This window comes from Thunnus albacares, chromosome 4 (genome assembly GCF_914725855.1).
Source record: "Thunnus albacares chromosome 4, fThuAlb1.1, whole genome shotgun sequence".
In the NCBI taxonomy this organism is placed as follows: Eukaryota; Metazoa; Chordata; class Actinopteri; order Scombriformes; family Scombridae; genus Thunnus; species Thunnus albacares.
In genome coordinates this window covers 21,266,226-21,289,337 of record NC_058109.1, presented here as the reverse complement: position 1 = coordinate 21,289,337, position 23,112 = coordinate 21,266,226, and the positions used below count along the sequence as shown (strand labels likewise).

The 23,112-nt window shown below is 39.9% G+C and overlaps 1 protein-coding gene across 4 annotated transcripts; it reads left to right on the top strand.

Moving 5' to 3' along the window:
• The first annotated feature begins 1,322 nt into the window (after positions 1 to 1,322).
• Positions 1,323 to 22,174, top strand: LOC122981319 (FYVE, RhoGEF and PH domain-containing protein 5-like). 4 transcript variants are annotated; one of them, XM_044349989.1, is made up of 22 exons: positions 1,323 to 1,996; positions 3,063 to 5,294; positions 5,418 to 5,634; positions 8,966 to 9,119; positions 9,713 to 9,771; positions 9,865 to 9,895; positions 10,633 to 10,784; positions 10,978 to 11,134; positions 13,191 to 13,281; positions 13,374 to 13,424; positions 14,420 to 14,478; positions 15,286 to 15,357; positions 15,582 to 15,650; positions 17,133 to 17,216; positions 17,561 to 17,640; positions 17,882 to 17,978; positions 18,157 to 18,294; positions 18,394 to 18,496; positions 18,957 to 19,090; positions 19,225 to 19,350; positions 19,555 to 19,709; positions 22,052 to 22,174. In XM_044349989.1, the coding sequence occupies exons 1-22, from the start codon at positions 1,987 to 1,989 to the stop codon at positions 22,086 to 22,088; spliced, it is 4,308 nt and encodes a 1,435-aa protein (XP_044205924.1). In that variant the 5' UTR covers positions 1,323 to 1,986; the 3' UTR covers positions 22,089 to 22,174. The 4 variants fall into 4 exon arrangements, with proteins under 4 accessions (XP_044205924.1, XP_044205922.1, XP_044205920.1 ...); XM_044349987.1 differs by having other exon boundaries at positions 3,063 to 5,634; positions 19,225 to 19,323; XM_044349985.1 differs by having other exon boundaries at positions 3,063 to 5,634.
• The last annotated feature ends 938 nt before the right edge of the window (positions 22,175 to 23,112 follow it).

The window sequence follows — 23,112 nt, the reverse complement described above, 5'->3', positions numbered from 1 at the left end:
AAGGGAGCCACCACAGATTATGTGTTTGCAATTGTGTGACAGTGGCTATGGACTAATGTGAGTAAAATCTCCTCGTGTAGCTGTGGATTGATTTTTGACCCTAAAATGTGACACACAAGAGCAAGAAAGGACAGACAGCTCATCAGTGTGTTGTACAGCTTCATCATCACAGACAGCCTCTGCATGGTGTTTGGGAAAGCTTCAGCTCCGGAGAAATACTCAGTGTGCTTTAGTGTGCCGTTCGGCCGGGATTAGCCTCTCTTTTAGAGTAATTTGTAATGCACGTAACACAGGGATTACATCTCATCACGCTCATGCTTTATAGTCTGAAAATGGACATTCTTAGGCGTGACATCCACAGCCAGGACTCCCCTTTTAGACTCCCCACAGAGCCACTCCCCACCTTTAGACTCCTGTGTGTTGCTAGTGAATCAGCTGTGGTCGTCCTACTTGGCACAGAATTTTTTTTTTTAGGTGCAACAAATTTTCACCAGCTGACCACAAGAATAAAAATAAACTCCCTTACTTCACTGCCGGTGAGTCACAGTTAATTCGCCGAGGGGTTAAATGTGAGAATGATGTTCATAAGCTGCTGAGGATGTGAAGTTGGGTTGTGCAGGAAACTGGGAGAGCAGTTTCCTGTTATGTTGAAAAGAACCTGCTGTACAGTCAGACAGTCAGATGGGGGTGCAAGGAAACATGCGGCTGGTTTATCATAGTAGGAGAGCGGATATTAAGTCAGAAATACCCATTTTTTAATGAGACATGATGAGTAATACTGAGTAAAACTTTATTATCATATCATCCAGACCCAGCTGGGATTGTTTCACCTTTCAGTATGCTGCATCACATCTTGATAAAAGTCTCAAATTAACCAAATTACAGCTATCAACATTTTAGTGGAGGCAAAATTGTAGAAATCATGAGGCATACAGTGTTTTTTTTAAGATATGAAGTTTCTAAAAAGTAACAAATTGACTAATGGGTTTAGTAATGGTTAATAAATAATCAACTAATGCTTTCTATATCAGTTTAAAGTCATTAATAGGAACAACTTTGGGGTTGTTTATCATTTCTTTTTGGTAAAAATACATTAAAAATGTCAAATTCTCATTGGTTTCTCACTTTATAATGACCTATCAGCTATAAATGTTAATGACTCATTAATATATGATTTTTATCCATCAAGTCTACAGTTATAACTATTAAAAAGTTGTTAATAAAGGGATTTTAGTCCAAGTTAAGTGAAATGTTCAAACAAGTCAAAGCATTTTTTACAATCTGGCAACCCAAATCGTTTATTTGTCTTATTAAGGGCTTATAACTGATCTATAAAACATAAGTAAATGTTTTATTAACTAAAAACTTATAAACCCATCATATGGAGTGCCTTATTGGAAAGTGGCAACAGTATTTCTATTATTTAATGTTTCCAAAAATCGTGTTTGTTGGTGTATGCACGAGAAATGATCCTATTGATATGTTTTATTATGAGTCTGATCTATAACTTCTGAAATATGCGTGTCTATAACAAAGCTGTGACTCACTTTTCACCACGAAACATCCACATCACCCCGTGAAGCTGCAGCATTTTCAGTACTACTGTAACAACTGATGCATATTAAAAAAAAATACTAATCAGCCTTTAAATTCAGTTGTTGCCAGATGTTGAGATTTCCAACACTTGACTGGACCTGCTGCTGCTGTCAGAGGGATCCCACAGAGTGTGCTGTGATGGGGAGCGGAGCCTCTCTCTCCATTTGGTTTCCAGTCGCGTCCTGCGCGCTGTAGGACGCACAAACGGATCAGCTGAGCAGCGTTTCACTCTCAGAGGAAGACAGACTGAGCTGTGTTCGCCCACACTCACTCTCTGTCTGGACAGTTCAACAGAGTTTGATCCGGTTTTTCACATGGTATTTTAAAATTTCGTGCGTCGAAGCTGCTTTTTGTGGACGAGATGTTGGAGATGTTGGTCGATTCGCCAAAATGAACACAGGTGAGATCGTTTATTTCCAAGGAGAAGGGTTTGAACTGTTGGTCTCACAAGCCTTTTTTCACTGTGTGTGTTCGATACTGATATATTGCTAGTAAGTGAGTATTAGTAGTTTTAGTTTTCATCATTATCTCTGCCCGTACATTCCTGTAAATAAATGGTGAATCCAGCGGCAGCAGCAGGATGGGAAGCAAACCAAAATGTCTTAAATGCAATGTTTCTTGAGGTCAGAGTGTGATAAATTATTCACATAATCCCCTATTGATAGAATAAAGAGATTCCATTGTGATCTAGCACTAATGGAGCTAATTTGGGTGTAAAAACTCTTGAAAATCTTTAATATTCAGCCAGTCATCTACAAGTCTAAGTTGCCAGTTTTATACCAGCATGTGTTTTGTATTCTAGTTTGGGGGTTTAATGCTCATATGGTATGCATAAATGTTGATTGCGGTGTTAGATTAATGAAAATTGGAAGACCTAACTTGTTTAAGAGATCATGCTTGGCCACCTCATCTCAGCTCCTTCTCTGAAAGTTCATCTTTCATCCAAATCATTTGATGCGATTTAGTGTTAAATCTACAAGTAGCCATTTACATGTGTTGCTTGTTTGTCATTATCTTTTGTTGCATTCATTATTACTTTAAAAGCAGTAAAGGCAGCTAACCCTGAGAGGGGTTTCTCTCACTTCAATCACAGGAAGTGAGTCAGAGAAATCCCTCAGATTTTTTGTATTCTTTCCCAGAGGGTGTAAAAGCATACATTATTCATTTTAAGTCCAAGTTTCAACATTTTAAACAGCTACTGTATTCATAGAAATTATATGGAAATCTTTCAGCTGGTTTGTATAATAGATTGCCTCAATGGGATTTAAGAAATATTGTTCACATTTTGTGAAGAAAATGGTCAAACTGTGACCACAAGACAAACATCAGTTTTCATCGAATGTAAAGATTTCACACACACTATTACATTTTTAGCAGTTTTAGGTCACAGGGACACAATACAAATGACCTGTAAGCTATTTTAAAGCACATAATCTTACAGTTTCCTTTTCCTGTTGTTCTTTCAGACTGCACCAAGCCTTCTGTTGCTCCAAAGCCAAGGTTTGTTTGTCACGCCAGCCTGAAGCTGTCGTCCCCTCTCATGTCTGCAGCCAGGGGTCCCAAACCTTCTATAGCCCCGAAACCCAAAGTCACACTGGAGCTCAATGGGAGGGACCTCTTCTTCTCAGGCAGCCAAGGAGGATGCATCAATGGCAGCTCGCTAATGTCAGATGGTGAGCCTGACGAAGAGACAGAGAGACAGTTTAACTCCTGCATCCTTGGGTCACCACAGGAAGATTTACAAAATGTGTCACAGAAGGGACTGGAAGTGACAGAGGAGGAAAAGGAAGAAGACACGAGTCAGAAGATGGACGAGGATTGGAGATTGACTGACAGTGCCCTGACGGAGGAGGTGGACTCACTGGAAACTCTGTGGGTCGGTGATGCCGGACTCACCGCTGACTCTGAGGATGCGGTGGAGATGAATGACACGGACATGACGGAGGACATGGACGCTGACGGTTGTGATGCAGGCGAAGCGTTGGCTGACACAGATGGCCTCTCAATGGGAGACATCTCAGTCAATAGCCTTGATCAGGAGGCAGGCTCCTATTCTGCTGTAAAAGTACCTGTGCTTGAGGATGGAAACACAGAGGAGAGGCAGGAAAGGCCCCAAACAAAGGATGATGAAACAGGTGACTGGACAGCAGATGATTTAACCGAGTCTCTCACAGACCAACGGGCTCTCCTCATCAGTGAAAACATGCTGGACACTGATACCCAGGAAGGTTTTCTAACTGGAGGAGAGGAGAAAGAAGAGGAATCTGCTCCAGATTACGACATCTCTTGTAACATCCAGAAGTTGAGGTGTGGCCATAATATGAAGGAAAAGGTTATCAATGAACAGAATGTTAGATTTTATGATTTCATCCCCGAAAACCAGAAAAAGCTCTGTAATACAACTAAGAGACATGTTGCCATAGAGGATGATCAAACCCAAGAGCCTTATTACGTCTCTTCAGAGGATGTTATGATCCCAAAAAATAACAAAGCTCATGGACGACCAGAGAGTCCTCTCACACCACAGAAGCTTTTGGCTGTAAACAACGGTGGAGTATCAGCCGGGAAATATCTAACAGCAAAAAATGGGCAAAGAGAGTATGTGTCTTCCGAGGATTACGTGGAGATCCGTAACAGTGATGGGAGCAAGGTAAGAGCACATCAGGAAAGGATGTCTGTGAAAACTGAAGAGCACAAAGCTCAGACAGTAGAGGCCTTGTTAAATCATTTGGATTGCCAGCCGAGGTTCAGGCTGGTATCCATTTCAGTGCCAACGGACACAGACACCTCGCTGACCTCCTCTTTCTCGGATAGCCAGCTGCTTTCTCCGAACGACTCTGATGTCTTCAGAGATGACGACGACCTGGAGGGTCACATAGTACCGTTTGTGGACGACACCACTGATACGGAGCAGGACATCAGTGATGAGCATGTTTATGAGGATCCGAGGTATACGTCAATGGGTGAAAATGTTTTTCCTTTCGACAAGAGGACAGCAGGGATGCGCTCCGGCTCACTGTCACAGCGTATGAATAACAATATGGCTGAGATAGGAGGAGTGCAGTTTGTTCAGAGGCCCTGCATGAGCGGATTCAGCCAAACTGGACCTGCACTGAGCAGCAGCCCCTTATTAAGTACAATGCGGCACAAGAGCCACTCCAAACCCCACTATTTGTCCTTGTACCCCCGCTCCATTTCCATGGAGGGGCAGGACATGCCTCTGGGTGTCTACAGAGACAGGGAAGGGTCTCCGGGGCAGAGAGGCGGCATTTGTTCATCTGGAAGCTTCTCCAGGTGCTCACCTCTGTCATCCAGCGGTCTCTCCACACCGACATCTGTGGTGGATATCCCTCCTCCGTTTGAGCTGGCCTACATCACCAAGAGACCCATCACAAAGAGCTCCCCCTCGCTTCTCATTGAGGGGGACTCGTCAGAGAAAAACAGGAAGAAGAAATCCTCCATTAAGCGCTTCCTGATGCTCAAGTTTAGGCGGAAAACAGAGAGCAAGCCTGCAGTGGATGTCAATCCATCCTCCTTGAAGTCTTCACCAGAGTCCAGCCACCACATACCCAGTGGACTGCTGGACTTAGATAGACACAGCATAAGTAGTTCTCCTCAGCTCAGCTCACGTTCTGCCAGTAAAGGTTCAGCTGAGCCAGCCTCAACCTTCTTGTTCTACAAGGAAAGCAAAAGAAAAGGTAACTCGGTGGCCTTTCTCAACCGCAGCGTTGTCCGGGTGGAGTCTTTTGAGGACCGCTCCCGTGTGCCTTTCACACCTCTTCCCCTCACCAAGCCCCGCTCCATCTCCTTCCCCAACACAGATACCTCAGACTATGAGAATGTTCCTGCCATCAGCTCGGACTACGAGAACCTTCAAGTCCCACAGCGGAGGCCGGTTCGGCAGGGGCCGTTCACTGCCTTCTTTGACCGTCCTACTCGGGTGCTGTCATCTGCCAATGAGACGGATGGTTACGTGGACATGAGCAGCCTCCCTGGGTTTGAGAGCAAAACTCAGTCATCTGAACAGGAAGCAGAAAGGTAACTTGTGCCTGTGTGTAAGTGTATGTTCAGATAGATGCTGCTGGACATAATATTAGCAACCCTTTTGCACTGAGCACTAGTCTTTTTTTATTACTGTTCGGCCACTGTGTGGGTTTAACCAGGCCCCTGGGACAGAGGATTTATATTTATTATGTTGAGTCCCCTGATGCTGGGATCACAGCAGACATAGATGTGGTGATCAGCGTTAAGGAGGAAAGTGCAGGAGCTTCCCTCTTGTCTTGCAGTAAGATGTGCTAAACCCCAGCTGTGTGTTGTTGGGTGGTAGAGGACGAAACGCTGCTGGTGGCGTTGTGGATGCTGTCCTGATTTCATTCATAAATCATCTGTTTAGAGAAACAGTGCAGAAACAGGCTCTTCTGTTGGCGTTGCTGGTAAAGCCTCTAGCCTCCCTGCTGTGCTGGTACAGTATTTGTTGGTATGATCAGCCATGGCTGTGCTGACATTAACCCATCCCCCTCTGCATTCCTGTTGGCCGTGCCCATATCATACAGGCCGCTCAGGATGATTAATAGTCAGAGCATTTTGGAGTCATTGCTCTTCTCTACCTAGTCAGGAACAACAGGCTGAGATACAATGTCAGTGTATTCTCAGTAGTCAGCAGTTGCATTCTGCAGTGTTTCCCTCTCATCATGTGTAGCTGACTGTTTTGGTTATGTGAGCGAGAAAAACTAGCAAGGGCTCTAAAATACTGAATGTAGAGAATTGGATGAAATTTTTGGTTGAACTAAAAATGTTCTTTTGTGTTTCCTTCAAGTAGCACATAAAAAAACCAAGTAAATATACATACTTCATTCTACCCATTGCTCCATGGTACTGGTGCCTCCATCCTGTGGGTTAAGGCACTCTCCATGAGGACTATCTCCCTTATTAGTCATTTTCTTAAATGAGGGAATTTTAACGTGTTTGTAGATTTTAATGTAATTCTCACATTTCCCATTTTTCCATTCTGTGAAATCCTTTGAAGTTCAAAATAAAAGGGTGTCCTTTTCAGTGATACTTTTCTACAGTTTAATACGCATTTTAATGTGGGTAGGTACATCAAAGTACCGTCTAAATTAAGACGTGTTTCTGCTATAAATTCAGTTTGTTATTACAGTCAAATCAGCCAAAAAACATATGTAATTTGGGTGCCTTTTTAAAAATGTTATTCCTTTTTCAAAGTAATTTATGTTGCACTACAGTTCTTTTTGGTGCCATTGTTTTGTCATTACTGCATTGTTTGTTGTGTCCATACCGTGCAACCATGGTCTTGAATCAATAAAATCTGAATGTCCACATACAACAGTTAATACAAATTAAGGGAAGTAGGAGTTCAAAGGTTGGTGAAACATTGGAAACACCTCATTTAGTATTAGGGTTACAAAATACATGATTGTAAAGCTTTCTGTGCTAATAATGAACAACAACAGTGATGTGATTGCGATTTTCTGCACACTGTTTGAGCATTCGGGGAATTCAGCTGCTGTAACCACAGCAAAGCAATATCCAGACGGACAGCAGTGTCAGTGGTTTAGGCTGTTAGTTTTGCAATCGCCTAAAGGGGCAATATTGGGGAATAATTTGAAGATAATTGGCATATTTGCCCCCATCCCTGCTATCACTGGAACACATTGGCTCACCCATCAACCTGAAGCAAAAGGAAAATGAATATTTTTTTATCTCCTTCTGTAATTTATCTCCATAGATTCTGCCGTGGGCCTGCATACAACCTGGCACGACTGTGAAAAGTGACATCGGCAGTTTCTCTGGGAGTGACATTAAAGCCTGATATATAGAAACTGTGCGTGTAGTTTGTGGTTCAAGCACCCCCTGGTACCACATCCAAAGTTTGATCCAGTGAGCAGTAATGGGCCATGCAGCTCTAATATGTGCAATGCAGAGATCTGAACTGCTCACATATGTTGTTCATACATAGCTAATTTGCATCTCAGTGGGGTTAGAGTCACTGGTGCCTGGAGTGGAACATGGCGGGAACATTGGCAAAGCAATTGGTCACATAGAGGACTACCGTATCACTACTGTAACTGAAGGACGTGTTTTTATTTGCACAGATTACACTCCCCACTGAGCTGCAGCCATTAGCATATTCATTTGGGCTCCCTGCAGAAGAGAATCTTGTAGCATAAAATACCGACATGCATCCCTGGTTTGGTACAGTTGTCACCGCGGGCCTTTTGGGATCAGTTTATTGGTTTCTGTAGATCTGTAATGTTTTATCTATTCACACTAGCTCCTATCGCTGAATATGTTTATTATAGTGATATTTCAATGTAGAAGACCATAAAGGACCATAAAGACAGCTTGGATGGCTAAATGAAACTCATCTGATTTATTCTCACATGACTGAAGGTTTGAGGAGAGAATATAGTTCATATTATAAAACCACTGAGTCATATTTGTGGTAAAAACTGATTGATGCTATGTTACTGACTACACCAATGGCTTCCAACCATGGGCTCGGGAACCCCCCCAAGTGGTCACATGATAATTAAAGGAATTGCAAAGAAGAACATACATTCCTCTTAAACAAATATTACATTTATTTTTGGACTTTTCTCTAATTTTTTTCTTTTTCTGAAATATTGAATATTTTCACATCTTGGCGGTGCCTGGAAATCATTAAAATTGGATAAAGGATAAATCCTTGTGTGGTTGAACTGCTCACCAGTCATGTCAAGTAATAAGGTGTGACTATGGGTCACAAGTAAACATTTCATTTATTTTAGGGGGTCAGAAGTGAAAAAGGTTGAGAACCACAGGACCAGACCATATTGTAATGCAGGTATTAGAAGTTTTAGACATTCCACTTTGACTTTGTGGTAACACTTAACTTTAAGCCTTTAGCATTCACAACCAGTATACAGACATTTAATAAATGGTTTGTAACACATTATGCATATGTTCACTCTATCTATAAGCAGATATAAGTGCCTATTAATACATTTGTCAGCAACTATAACTCCTTCTGTAGATACCCAGAAGGCTGGTATATAAGCAGATAATGAATGATAATATAATAGGATATATAATAGGAGAAGTTATAATGGCTGACAAAAACTGTGCATTAATAAACACTTAAACATGTCCTTATATCTGCTTATAACTACATTATAGTGTGTTATAAATCATTTATTATATGTTTGTACTGTATACTGCCGACTGTTACCTGTGTACTTACTGTATCACTAATTCTTAGCATCAATGTATTAAAACTGACTAAAAAGTATACGCGTACAAGATGCCACAGCGCCACATTGTTTGTCTTTGTGTGCTATATTTAACCAGAGTATCCTTTCTTTCTTCCTAGTGCCTATACAGAAGCCTACAATGTGTGTTCGGTGGCTGTTGGTCCACAGGCTGGTTCAGTGGGTGATGTTGGGGGAGAGACGGCAGCCGATGAAGACCAAGGACGTACCTCTGAGGAGGAAGACGGCGGTGGAGACAGCAATTATGACAGACAGGTAAAATTTTGACCAATATGGCTTGAGCTTGTGTAGTGATGGAAGTAATGATTTTGATGTAGAAAGGATGTTGTTTGTTGCAATAGTAGATACATATTTTAGATAACTTACATGGGATGAAAAAAACTTTATTACTTAGTAAATCATGAGAGTTTCTTAGTCTTTTCTGTCTATTTTCCATTGCTTTTATCAAGGACTTACGTTAGCCACCATCCTTTAAAATGTGATTTAATTTGTTTTCTTTCGTGCCATCATTTTGTAAGAGCTGGTGCCTCCTTTCTCCAAATGACAGATGGAAATGAAATCATATTAGCAGAACGGAACAACAGAACAAAATGAGTTTCAAAGCTTTTCACCTTGGGCAGTCGCAAAATTGCCCTCACAAGCCAGGATTTTAATGCAGGTTAATGGAGGTTAATGGGCTACTACAACGCTGTCCTCATTATTTTGAATTTGATTGCTGCTTGGAGACTATGTGTTGAGAGAAAGGAAGGGGTGTGGAGGGGGTGGCAGCTATATTTGTTGAACTGGTGCCAAAATGCTTTACTTCCTCCCAAGCTTGGGCTTATTATGACTAAATAATATGATTACAGCCTGACGGTCGATCCAGAGCCTTTTACATCGCCAAAGAGCTGGTGGATACTGAGAGATTGTAAGTTACATGTCACTTCATTTTTCTTAACAAATATTTTTGCCTATAAGTCAAAACCAATGTTGAATTATTTGTCTATTTCTCTGTTCACAGACATGTGAAAGCCCTCAAGCTTCTCCAGGAAGTAAGTGATGTATCTGTATTGTCTTCAGATCTCTGTAGAGTTGCAGAGTTACGTATGAAAGAAAGGCAGGTCATGGTTTTCTGCTCAGGATTAGGTTTAATCTCTTAATCCCCCTCAAATGTAAACATATCTTTCTATTTGGCTGCCTTGAGCTGTCTTATTATGTAAAAGATTCGCTGTTACGTATGTTTTTAGCAGGCGCACACTATATTTACCGGAACTTTAATTCCATTCATGATCATATACATTTTTATTAAATCCTATTTATGTTGTGTGTCTGTTCTTTATTTAACCAGAGTAGATTTACTGAGCATGAATGCTCATTTCCAGGAATATTTGCTCCACACTCATTCACATTCTCACCTAAAATCTACACAGTACAAACACAGTCTGATCTGATGGCGTCTGAGCAGTTGTACTAGAACAATTAGAGCTTTTGTGCCATGCTCAAGGGCACCGTAGCAGTGGTAATGAAGGAGGAACAAGTGCTTTTTCTTTCACTTCCGTACATAGGTGTGAGGATCATACTAGTGACCCAGACCACTGCTGCCTCAGTATTCAAGAGATGATGAGATTTCCAGATATAATCGCTCATCTACTCCCTGCTGTCAGATATTATCTTGGTATACTGCAGCAGAGGAAGGAAACAGAAAAATAGGGGAAGAAATGGAGACTTTAGGGAAATTTGAAATACAAAAAAAAATAACTTTTACTATACTCTCCTCTCTGTTTGCCAGGACTTTAGGGAAGCGGTCGTGGCAGCAGTCGGGGATGAGGGGGAGCCTGTGTTGGATGAAAAAAGGCTTTGGGAGATTCTCAACGAGTTGCCTGATGTTTACACCCTGCACCGCAGAATCCTCACTGAGCTGGAGAATCGAATCCGAAACTGGTGAGACGCGTACGCTGTCTGAAGCTGTTAAATAGGAATGCTGACACGCACACATGCACAAACGTCATATGCATTTGCAGCGGTCCTTCTCCTTCTATGGCTTCACACAGTGCACACATTAATGAAGTTCAGAAAGCATTACGTGTAGTCTGAGGATGGCTGCCTCAACTTCATCCTCTGTTTCTTCCTTCAGGGAGGAAAGCCAGAGGATTGCAGACATCTTCCTGTCCAGGAGAGCAGAGTTCTTGGTCTTTACGACTTACATCGGCCACTATGACCGAAGTATGAACCTGCTGGAGGAAAGCTGCCGTACTTCACCTGCCTTTGCTGCCATTGTTCACCAGTTTGAGGTCAGACCTACAGTGCAGTGCTTCTCTGATTCCACGAAAGATGTTTTTTTAGTAAAATTATACACACTCAAACTTTATTATTAATAGAGCTTTCTGAGAATTAAATGTACTAATTGGATATAATACCTGTACTTACCATGAAGTTGACACCATATTTTTTTCTGTTCTTTTATTCAGTGATGATTATCATTTAATTAACCTATTGTAACATGCAAATACAGTAACAAACTGCTCAATACAGTAAACATAGTTGGATATATAAAGTGGATTTTGTCCACATCACATGCAGTACTCTTTTCCTCCTCCTCCTCAACCAATCTCCTCCTCTGCCTCTCTCCACTGTTGCTGATTTGTCATTGGAATTCAAGCCTGCATGAATAATAGAAAATGAATTTGGTTTTGCAATTTTTTTTGCATATTTGATTTAAAGGTTCGGGTAAATTTGTGAGCAACTGCAAAAATAAATGAGAGTACTGTGAACATTTGGAACAATAGAAATATTTTTACAGAAAACACTTCAATATGGTGAAAAATTGCAGGGGTTTTGATTAAAAATAACAGTGAAACGGTGTATTTGATCATTATCGAGAGCCTTTCTTATCTCTGCACATTATCTCTTATCAGCAGAGTACAGTGTGTGTTTGTGTGTGTGTGTTTCATGTGCAGTGACAAAGATGAAGTGCATGTGGTAGCAGAGATGGCGATGGCTAAGTGTGTGTGGTATTGACCCGTGTTTGTGTGTGAGAGAGAGAAAGAAAAAAGAGAGGTGAGGCTGTAAAAGCAAGAGATGCAAACCGTTAAAGCAAGAAACAGACAACTAAATGAATAAAAGTAGAAATTTAGTTTAAAGGAACTATATGGTGTCCTTCGCTGTTGTAAGAAACTTGAGAGGACACCCAGGGGAAAAATATAGATTTTATATATAGACGTTAGGAACAAAAACTGTTCGTTTGGCATTAGACACACAAAAATGATCTCTTTAAATACAGGGGAATCTTAAAATTAATACAGGTTGCATTTCTCAACAGTTTTTTTGAGCAACACAACATATACAAACTAATGCACTTTAGTGAGGAGACGTTACAGAAGCTGATAAGTTGATAAGCTTGAAGAGTAAAACATATAAGAAAGTAGGATATGATAATAGAATAATATGCTGAAAAGTTCAACAGGGAGGCTGCAACATCGCTTCAATATCCACCATTTAATTTACAGTCAAATATTATCCAGCCAGCTGCTAAGTACAGAGACTGGAAGGCATCAAGGGTATGATTGTTGTTTTTTGTTAGTTTCCACAGAAATTGGTAACACAGACTATTGCTCCCTTTTGTAGCATTCTAGCTGGATTGTAGAAGAAAATCCAGTGAAGCTGTGTACATGCATCTCAGTTATGGACAAAGGTGTTTTCAGTATTTTCCCTCAATTTTATAGACCACTAAGGAGAAGACTTGGCAGAAAATCTGGCAGAGCTGGGGAGTAACAGAGTCAAAAAGTCCTCAGATTCTCCTAAACACTTTGTGTATACAGTATTAATGTCAGTGCAGCTGCATCATCACACATTGAGTTTTTAAATGGGAAACCGCTGACAAAATAGTCTTTCCACACCCTTGAATTAAACCTGTTAGTCAAAATCTGACTGTTCAGGCCCAAAAAACTAAAGCAGTAGTTCAAATATTACTTTGAATGTCTGCGTGTGGGTGTTAAAGAGAGAAAAGTCATCATTAAGGGTGTTGATCCATAGAATGAGGCACTATTACTGTTTGCAAACACACGCACACACACACTTGTTATTCTGCAAGATGCTGTGCTGACCTGCAGTCTGTGTTATTGGCCCTCATTCACACTTAAATCTGGTGATTCTGCTCAAAGAGTCCAGTGCTCTTATATAATTTGCTTCTTAGTACAACTTTCTTTTTTCTTTTTTACACCGTTAGACCTCCTTGAATGTTTTAATGTATCTGACATGTTGTTTGGCTTCCAGCTCATGTTATAGCCTACAGTAAATCTGGCACTAATGAACAGGAGTGACACAGAGAAAATGTTGTATTTTTCTCAGCAGCAGAGTCCAGCTGGGGAAAAGGTTTCTCTCAAACATCAGCTCCTGCAGGTCATTGTGCGCGTGGCTCAGTACCGCATGCTCCTGACTGGTGAGTGTAGTCTCAGTATCCTTCTTGAGTTAAGAATATGTTTTCATTCTTGACTCTTTGGAGGCATTCATTCTTTTCCACCCCTCTTACAGATTACCTGAACAATCTTTCCCCCGATTCCAAGGAATATGAAGACACCCAAGGTACAGTAAACATGTTGTAAGAACAATGTGAGCAGAGTCTGCTCTCTGTGACTCACAGGAGAGCTTTACTGGCCTCTGTTTGTCGCTGTGTGCATAAAAGGAATTTATTGTGCTCATTTGGCATGAAGAGATGGCCTTGAGAGAGCTAATTTAGATTTCTTTGTTTGTTGTGGTAACCCACCAGGGGGTCATTTTAGCTGTCTTCTGTGTGAAGACTGCACTGTGTAATTCATCAGAAGGCCAGTTACAGCAACACTATCTCTTTATCTCTGATAAGAGAAACATCCAAGTTCAGGTTTAGACTCCTGACTCATTGAGCATTATGTTAGGTAACTTTTCTTACATCTCTTGTAAGTTATGAATATTTATTCTGATTGTGTTAACTTCTCAAAGCTGCACTGATCAATCTATTAACAATGGAAAAAATGAGTATGTGAAATGTGAAAAGGGCAGCGCATCATGACAAACCACAGAGAGTTAGCACCAACTCTGCAGCTCCCCTCAGCTCTACAGAGCGCTTTAGTGACTTTCAGCTCATTGTTTTAGTTTTATGGCCCCAACTTTACTGTTTTAATTCACTCTCAGCACTCTCATTGCATTGTTTTCATCTACATCAGAAAGCTGTTGTCAACAAAATGCTCTTAAAACTCACTGTACGCTACCTGCCCAGAACCAAACATACCACAGAGAAATTTAGCAACAAATTTAGTGATTAGCTGGTGAACATAATGGAGTATTTAGCACCAAAAGTGTCAGATATTTCTCTCATATTTGGAAGTTACTTACATTCATCAGGTGGCCAGAAACATGACAAATGAATGCCAATGTAGGTATTTGTTTGCTAACACGTTAGCCATATCAACTTCATAAGGTGAGTATGCGTTAATGTGTTTTCAGCATGTTGCTCTATTCCCAAGGGGCCAAAAAATCTTTTAATGTAGATTTAACATGAAGTTTCTTCTCTTCTTTTGTCTCTCTGGTTTCATCTTATTCAGCTGCTGTTGTGATCGTGTCCGACATTGCAGATCAAGTGAATGACAGTTTAAAAGATGGGGTAAGTATCATGTGTAGGCATAATAAAACTGTACCAGAATTACATATCTTATTGTCAACCTAATACCTCAGCCTAACAGACATTAAAGTACATTAAGGACACAGACAGAATAAGACAGTCAAGTATCTCCTGGATCGACTGGCACTAATAATTGTACATTCACTGTTTTCAGACAATGTATCTTAATGATTTTGGTTTTAGCACAACTATGAGGTTGACATTTGAGGTTTACAGTGAAATGTCTTGACAACTATTGGATGGATTGCCATGAAATTTGGTACACACATTCATGTTCCCTGCACGATGAATTGTAATAACTTTGTTGACCCCTTGACTTATTATCTTGCGCCATCAATCAGGTCAAAAATTTAATTTGTCAAATATGTTAGCATGCATGTTAGCAAAATGGTGAACATGGTAAACTATATATCTGCTAAATGTCAGCGTGTTGGCATACTGATGTTAGCATTCTGTTCAAAGCAAGCTGGGCAAGTCACTAGCATGGCTATAAACTCGTAGCCTTATATTTTGGTGGCTACAAGTACATTTCTAGAGTTACACACCAAATGATGACATTTATGAACAACCTAGCTTGATCTAAAGAGAACATTATATAACATGCCTGTCTGATCCAGGTGATACCTAAAGCCTAATAATAAAGGGAGCCATGAAAATAGCCAAGCAATAACAGCTAAGGGTTAACAGGATAATCATTTTCTTGTAATGCTCTTTCATCACTTCTCTCCTATTTTGGCATCTAATTTTTCTCTCCCTTTCTTCATGTGTCTGTCTTTCTGTGTGTCTCAGGAGAACTTGTTGCGTCTGGTCAACATAGAGTACAGTGTTCGTGGCCAGCGGGACCTGCTGCAGCCTGGCAGGGTACGGCTCTGATAACAGCATTGTTTCTGTCTGAAGCTTGCCAGCCCACCCTGTCTGCCCTGCACCACCCCTGTGTTGCCCTTTACACAGTCATTCAGCTGGGAATCCCCAGCCCACTTGCTCTAAAACAACATTAATTATTGCAGATGCCCTGTGTGTGTCATGATCAGATAACTTGTGAAGTGTTGAGTTTGATTTAGTTCTGTTTATGTTTTTTCTGTCAGGTTTTTGTGAAGGAGGGCACCCTGATGAAGGTCAGCAGGAAGAGTCGACAGCCTCGCCATCTGTTTTTGGTAACTGTTGCTTCCTTTTTGTTTGTTATGCATATTATGTTTCATATTTATATACATGTTTCATATTTATATATGCTTCATCAAGCAACTGCAGTTAGTTACATTTCTATTGATATCTAATAAATCAGTGTAAAATGTAGAGTCAGGCCTTTTCTGTCTGGTCTATTTCTATGTCCAGACTGCGCTATTAAGAGCAGGGTTTCCTGGCAGGATGTTTCTGAATGCTGACTTCCTGAGCCAGTCCTTTACTGACAGCACAGGGAAGGTCAAAACCAGCGTCTTATAAACTGTAGCGCCCACGCACACCTGTGAACTTTTATGACTATAATTCTATCAGCTAAATATTAGTCTAATGTGTCTTCAGCACCTTTACTGTAATATAGACGGTGCTTTCAGCTCACTAAGATAATGTGAAAATAATCAGGAGACGGCAGGATGTAGCGGGAGGGGAGATGAATCGAATTGATAAAGTTATAAATATAAACAGTAACAATACAATTCAGGTCATTCTTCACCACCTGTCACAGTCGAGTCAATAGAGCATGATTTATTTCATGAGAGAGACTGTTGAAAAAGAGCCAAAGAGACAGACAATGTGCTGTATTAAATGTTCAGTTTGTAAAATCATAAGATAAAGATAGCGCTGAAATGTTATAATCAAGAGAGAATAGAAAATTTAACACCTTCACAAATTATCCATAGAGCATCATCAAAGTGCACTGTTTTTCCCTCCTGTAATGTTTTTTTTAAATTTGTGGTCTGGGCTCGACACTAAAAAAGCTTGTAAATGTGTCTTCTGGAAGAATGTTGGGTAATCATCGCTGCTGTAAAACTTTTATCCTGCCAGTTTTCATCCAGGCAATGATCATGTGTTTTCAGCTATTATTAATGTTGATGACAACATAATAAAACAAGTCTGCAGGAGCTGGCAGTTTTCTAAAAAAGGTATTGAAACGCACAGGGACAGGGAATAAGATGATCCACTGGAAATGATATAGAGCTTAATGATGCAGTTTGATATCAACTTTGAATTATTCCATTCATGTATGATCATAAAAATTCACAGTAGGGCTTTAAATTTAAATTTAAATTTTGTGTCTATGTTTTGAAGTTTAAGTTAAAGATCGGTGCTTTTCAGATTTAAAATGATGGAGTTAGTTGTGTGTATGTGTGCTTGTGTTTGTTTGCTTTTCCATGGATGTAATATAAAAAAAAAATTATGCAGTGTGGTGTTATTTTATTATCCATCAGTGTAGAAACTGAATGGACATATGGAAGCAAAATTTCTATTAGTTTAGAGTGCCACCTAATGGAGAATTGTTGCACTTACAGTGCATAATTGACAATGTTTAGGCAGATTAATATTTTATTAATTTTACTGTATTTTATCTTTTTTTAACATGCCATTGATCTACCAATAAATTACTTCCCTGTTTTTCACATTTACAGTGACTTTTGACGGCTGTATCTGTCTATTTTCAGATGAACGACGTGTTGCTCTACACCTACCCTCAGCAGGATGGGAAATACAGACTGAAGAACACTCTGTCACTCACTGGGCTGAAGGTCAGAGCCTTTCATCATTTCTCCTAACATTTCTAATTTCTCTCCACCTTCCTCAAACCTTTGTGGATGTAGTTTTCACCACAAAATGCCTTAGGAGTTTGTGTGCAATCAAAGCTGGAAATGAGTTGTCTATTACCCAATATTATCATGGTTATATCCTGTGTAGGTGTTGCATAGGTGAATGTATATGTATTTAAATTAAATCATGCTATCATGCATAGCTGAATGCTATTTGTGATTTTTGGATTATTCCCCAACTGTCAGATTGCAAATTTTCCCCTTTTGTTCTTGCTTTCTCTGTTTTTCTGATGTGTGATTTGTCATATTATTGATTGATTACTCAGGTCAGTAAACCCATCGTAGACAATGTCCAAAATGCACTGAGGATTGAAGGAACAGACATCTCCATCACTTTGTCTGCAAGGTGGGTCACACTGAACTGTGTCCTGTCTAAGTAGTGGATGACGGATCATTTCTTGTAAACAGCTGTGATGAAAAAATGATTTCACCATCACAGGAGGTTAAAACCTTTAAAACTCGTAAAATGTTTCCTACTGCAGCTGATATTTGCTTATTTAGTGTAAATGACATTTGAGTGACTTCGCAAAAAAAAACCCTTGTAAAATGAACATTGTAATTAACGACTTTGTGTGTTTATTTTGCAGTTCCTTCATCGAAAGAGAGGACTGGTTTTACACTTTAAGCCGTGCTGTGACTGAACATACCAGAGGATCTGTAGCGTTCAGCAGCTGCTCAGGAGAGGTGAGCAAACTCCTCTCGGTATTAATCAATTATGTTGTGAGTTAATGACACTTTTCTTCAGTCATGCTTATCCTCACCCAACCAGAGTGAGACTGATGTTACACCTTATGGTCATCAGTCCTCTGCAGTGTGATAAAGTATGTTTTTCTGTTATTGTGTGTGTGTGTGTGTGTTTCAGGCCAGAGATCGTCTGCGGCTGTCTTTAGGAGAGAAAGCGCCCACACTTGTTCCAGTGTCCCAAGTGATGATGTGTATGAATTGCACCTCAGATTTCAGCCTCACTCTCCGTCGACATCACTGCCACGGCTGCGGCAGAGTGAGTCGCACACAAATAAAATGCAGTGTGCTCTATGATGATAACTGTTCTCTGAGCTCATTTAACTTGCTTGTGGTGACTTTATGTTGTTCGACACAGATTGTTTGCCGGAGCTGCTCCAGGAACCGATATCCACTGAAATACATGAAGGACCGCATGGCCAAAGTGTGTGACCACTGTTACAGCGAGCTAAAGACGAGAGGTGTGAAAACTCTGCTTGTACACATTTTTTAGGATTTCACCACAATTTATTTCATTTTTTAAAACATGAATCCCAAGTAAAGATATACAGAAATTAATTCAGAGTGTTACATCCCAGTGAAGTGAAAATACACTCCAATTGGTATAATATATGGTACATGTAATACAAAGGAAAAATGCTAAGCTTCTTTTTTCCTCCCCTTAAATAGCCCATACCATTAAAATATTTCAATATTTCACAGTCACCACATTGGAGTAGTTCTTAAATTCTGATTTACTAAAACTGTATAGTTTCCATGGTTATTCATGCATATCCCCACCATCGTTCAACAAAGAAACATATAGTTTCTTCTACTTCAGATGTTAAAGCTGCATATCTGTGTGTTTAGTTTGTCAGTAGGTGTGTTACAGTCTCATCCCTGTCCTTTGCCCTGTTTAAAAGATGTTGTCTGTCTTAACAGGGGGAGACGTGTCTGTGTCAGGTAAGAATAGCCCACGACTGAACCGTACCAGTCGTCCGCTCTCTGCTGTGTTCCAAAACATTCATCCTCCCAACATCTGGAGACATCGGAAAGGCGGCATGTCCTTCCCCCAGGTACACATCATATACACACCTGCATCATGTTCAGGAGCCATTTTCACTGCACTGTTTAAATGAAAGATCAATTGTTGATTGTTGATTGTGAATATACCATAAGTAACATCTCTTCTCGCTGCTATGTTGTGCAGATGACGGTGTCAGAGGAAGGCTCCATTAGTGGAAGTCTACATCGCAGCAAGAAGAGCAAAAGAAATTGGAAGAGATTGTGGTTCCTCCTAAAAGACAAGGTGCTTTACACCTATCGAGCCCAAGAGGTGAGGGGACACATGCACTCCCCTTTAACCTAACAACACATATTCACTCACTCATCTTATACAGTGAGGTGGCATCAGCTGGAGTTTTAGCTGTAGCCATCAGTTGACCAAAAATAACCAAAAGTGCAGACCAAAAATTCCCACAGGTACATTGCTGTTTCTTATAATAGATTTCTTTTCCCCTGACAAATGTTGTGTCTGCAGGAGAAGGTAGCTTCAGAGAGTTTGCCCTTGTTGGGTTTCACAGTAAAGCTGCCTGACAAGCAGCGGGGAGAGGAGGAGGCCAACGTCTTCCAGCTTTACCACAAACACACTTTGTATTACACCTTTAAAGCAGAGGACAACTACACAGCCCAGAGGTGAGAAGCATGCTTACCTGATAGATCATTTTAAATTGTTAAGAGAAGATTAAGATGTTAGTTTAACTTACTTCATTTTGAAACACTGTACTAACATAATGACTGGTATTGTTCTATGGACGACTGTCTTTGTCAGAATGAGTGACTCAGAGAGTTACTATTGATAATTTGTTGCTATCTGGCAAAAAACTAAGAAAACCAGCCAAGTTTACGACCTTACCTAGTGGGTTTCAAAGGCCCAAAGTTGAATATTTATCTTTGACTTGTGGAGGACCATGTCATCTTTCAACTGAAGTGGAAACATGAGCATCAACAAATTTGCAGTTTCAACATTTTTTATGAACAGCATCAATTTGTGGACTAAGGTTACATTACAACATTACAACAAAATAAGTCAGTTAATCTTAACCCCGAAAGACAAAATACTACATTGTTTTAATTCCGCAGAATGCTATAACATTATCTCAGTAATAATGTAGCTGTCCATCATGCTGACAGTGACAGGACTGGTAGTTTTTAGGTGAAACTGACTGAAATTACTCCTTCTAGCACAACTGCAGTTTAAGCTGTTTAAAGGATAGATTCACCATTTTTCAAGTCTGTCTTAAAACAACAGTCAGGTGTCCATATGAGCAGTGAAAGTGGTTTTCCTCACTGTAATTATTCCTCCTGTTCATACTGGCTGTTAAAAGATCCCCTTCAAATGTGCTTTCAATGCAAGTGATGGGGGCCAAAATCCACAATGTGTCTGTCATTGCAGCTGAAATATCATATATCTTCATATCATATCTTGTCTAGTTAGGTGATGAAGGCAATTAATGCCTATGCATATAGGCCTCCCAAGCTCTGTAGCAAGGGAGAAGCACATTGATCAACTCACACAAACATTTTATACTTTCAGCCTCTGCCCAACACAGCTGTCAACTGTGTGCAGTCATACGTCTCTGTCTGCAGACACCTGTTTCCTGCAAGATAATCAATATATGGTGTCATTCAAATCATTTGCAACTTCCATTTCTTGCATTTAGTTCCCCCTTTTCCAACAATCACCTCTGGGGTCGCCATGTATTATGCACTTCAGATAACCTTTTCTGTGTCTTCTTTCCTAACAAACAAGACAATAATTTGCCTACACAAACAAAGTGCAAGACATCTTACTTAAAAACAGAACAATGTAATCACAACATATAAAAACTGGTCAGTTGAATAGACTTCTTTACTAAATTGATAATCATTAAAACATTAATATTATAATACAGTGTTTTCTCTAATAGTACACTTCTAATTATCATAATTTCCTTCACGTCCATGCAGTCATTTTGTGCAAAAATGTTTTTAAAAGTTTATCTGAAGCTTATATGAGGTTTCAGTCACATCAAGTGGATATCTGCCACATATACAGTCTTTTTAGCATAAAATTCCCCCTTTGTGTTTCCTCGGACAGTGTTTCCCTGTTGAGCTGTGGTGGAAGTATAGTAACAAAAAGAGAGACTTAAAGACTGGGCACTAAAAAGACTGTTTCATTGAAAGATATCTACTTCATTTGACTAATTTGGACAACTGAAGTTTCATATTAGCTTCAGATAAACTTTTAAATACATTTTTGCACAGAAGAAGGCTTGTGGATTTTGGTCCCCATCCCTTCCATTGTAAGTCCATTATGAAGGCATCTTCAGTCCGCATGAACAGGAGGAATGTTTACAGCAAGAAAAACCTGTTTCAATGTTCATTTGGGTACATGACTATTGTTTTAAGACAGACTTGAAAAATTGTGAACCTGTTCTTTAACCTCTTAACATCCACCGGGTTGCTGGCGACCCACGTAAGCCAGTTGTAAGCGGTAGCATCACACAGTAATGAGTAAAAACAATTGGCACAATTTGGCCAATTGGAGATAACTGGAGAGGTTCGGGGACACCAGTGACACCACAAACTAAAAACTCCCTAGCTCCCATAAGGTTAGGCCTAGAGGTCTGGAATTTTATACAGGTTGACAAGATGTAGAAGGTATGTGGTGATTTGCTTGGTTCTGGCATAAAGCAAGTCCTAATTATTGTTATTCAAATATGACTCATTATAAACAAGGACCAAAAACACTTTCTTGAGCCTTATTTGAACTGATGTAGTTTTGTTTGTGTTTTAGCCACAAACAAGCACATTTCCAGAAACTAGAGGATGTCATTTGTCAAATGAAGCCTAATACATGCATCATGGCCTTACAGTTCTTCTGTTATAAGCTTTTCCATTTGGGTGTGCCAAATAGGTGAACATTCTATAAAAAGGGTGGATGTTAAAGGGTAAATGCTGTTTTTTTCCTAATGTAAAATCTGCTCCTCATTCAGGTGGGTAAACGCGATGGAGGAAGCCACAGTTTTATAGGAGCAGTTATTCTGGTGGGTTGCTGAAAATAGAGAAGTCTGCTGCCGTTCTTCTGCTGCAACAAAAGAAAAAGGCCGACTGTGAAACCAAAAAGGGAAGATTGGGAATAAAAACATATTTGATGATGTATGCAAGTTGTAACTTCCCTGGCTGGACTGAAGAAAAGGACACGATCACCTACTTTGTCAACCTCCAGTGTCCCCTGCCTGCTGTTACAACAGGTGTGACGCTGAGAGCCACGAGAAGCGTTGGCCCAGATACCTGTCGGTGTGCAACATTACACTGATGTGATCTGTATTTCCCACAGCAATTGATCAGCCAAGTTCCTCCAAATCATGGAAAACCTTGTGGATTATTTTTCACTGTTTAGAAGAGAAAGATATTCTATGATTCATTTCAACAAACATACAATTTAACCAGATATATATCTATATATATCTATAATATTTGGGCATTCCCCTCAGAAATACACAAATCTGAAATGGCTTGACCTCCAGTTAAAAATTAATCAGTTATGCCTTCATTTCATCAGTATTCTTCCACTGGATTAAATTAATCTCTATGACTAATACTTTGAAGCACAGGCTGCATCAAAGAATGAATAATTTTATATACATAGAAGTGTCTGTAGCTTTGCCATGCACTGTAGTGTTGGAGATGGTGCTTCCAGTAAATTAGCTTCTTTGCTTTTTTGCACTGATATAAAAAGGAATAAACATGAATAAGAAACATGAGTGTACCTTCATAAAAGAGGCCAAATGCTGCCGCTACTGTACTTAATTTACATAACATACATGTTGTTTTGGACAAATGTCTTTATTGTTTTAAGTGCTTTTAACAAGTATAATGTAAATCCATGTTTATATAAAAGCACAGATTTGTTGGCCTGGACCGAGTTCACTGATCTACATCATCAGTGTCTTGGACTTTGTACTGTACTTGACGATTTATTAAGTTTATTTCTAACACTATTTTGAAATCAAGTAAAGGAGGCTATAACAATGGAAACTGTCTGTGTTTTTCT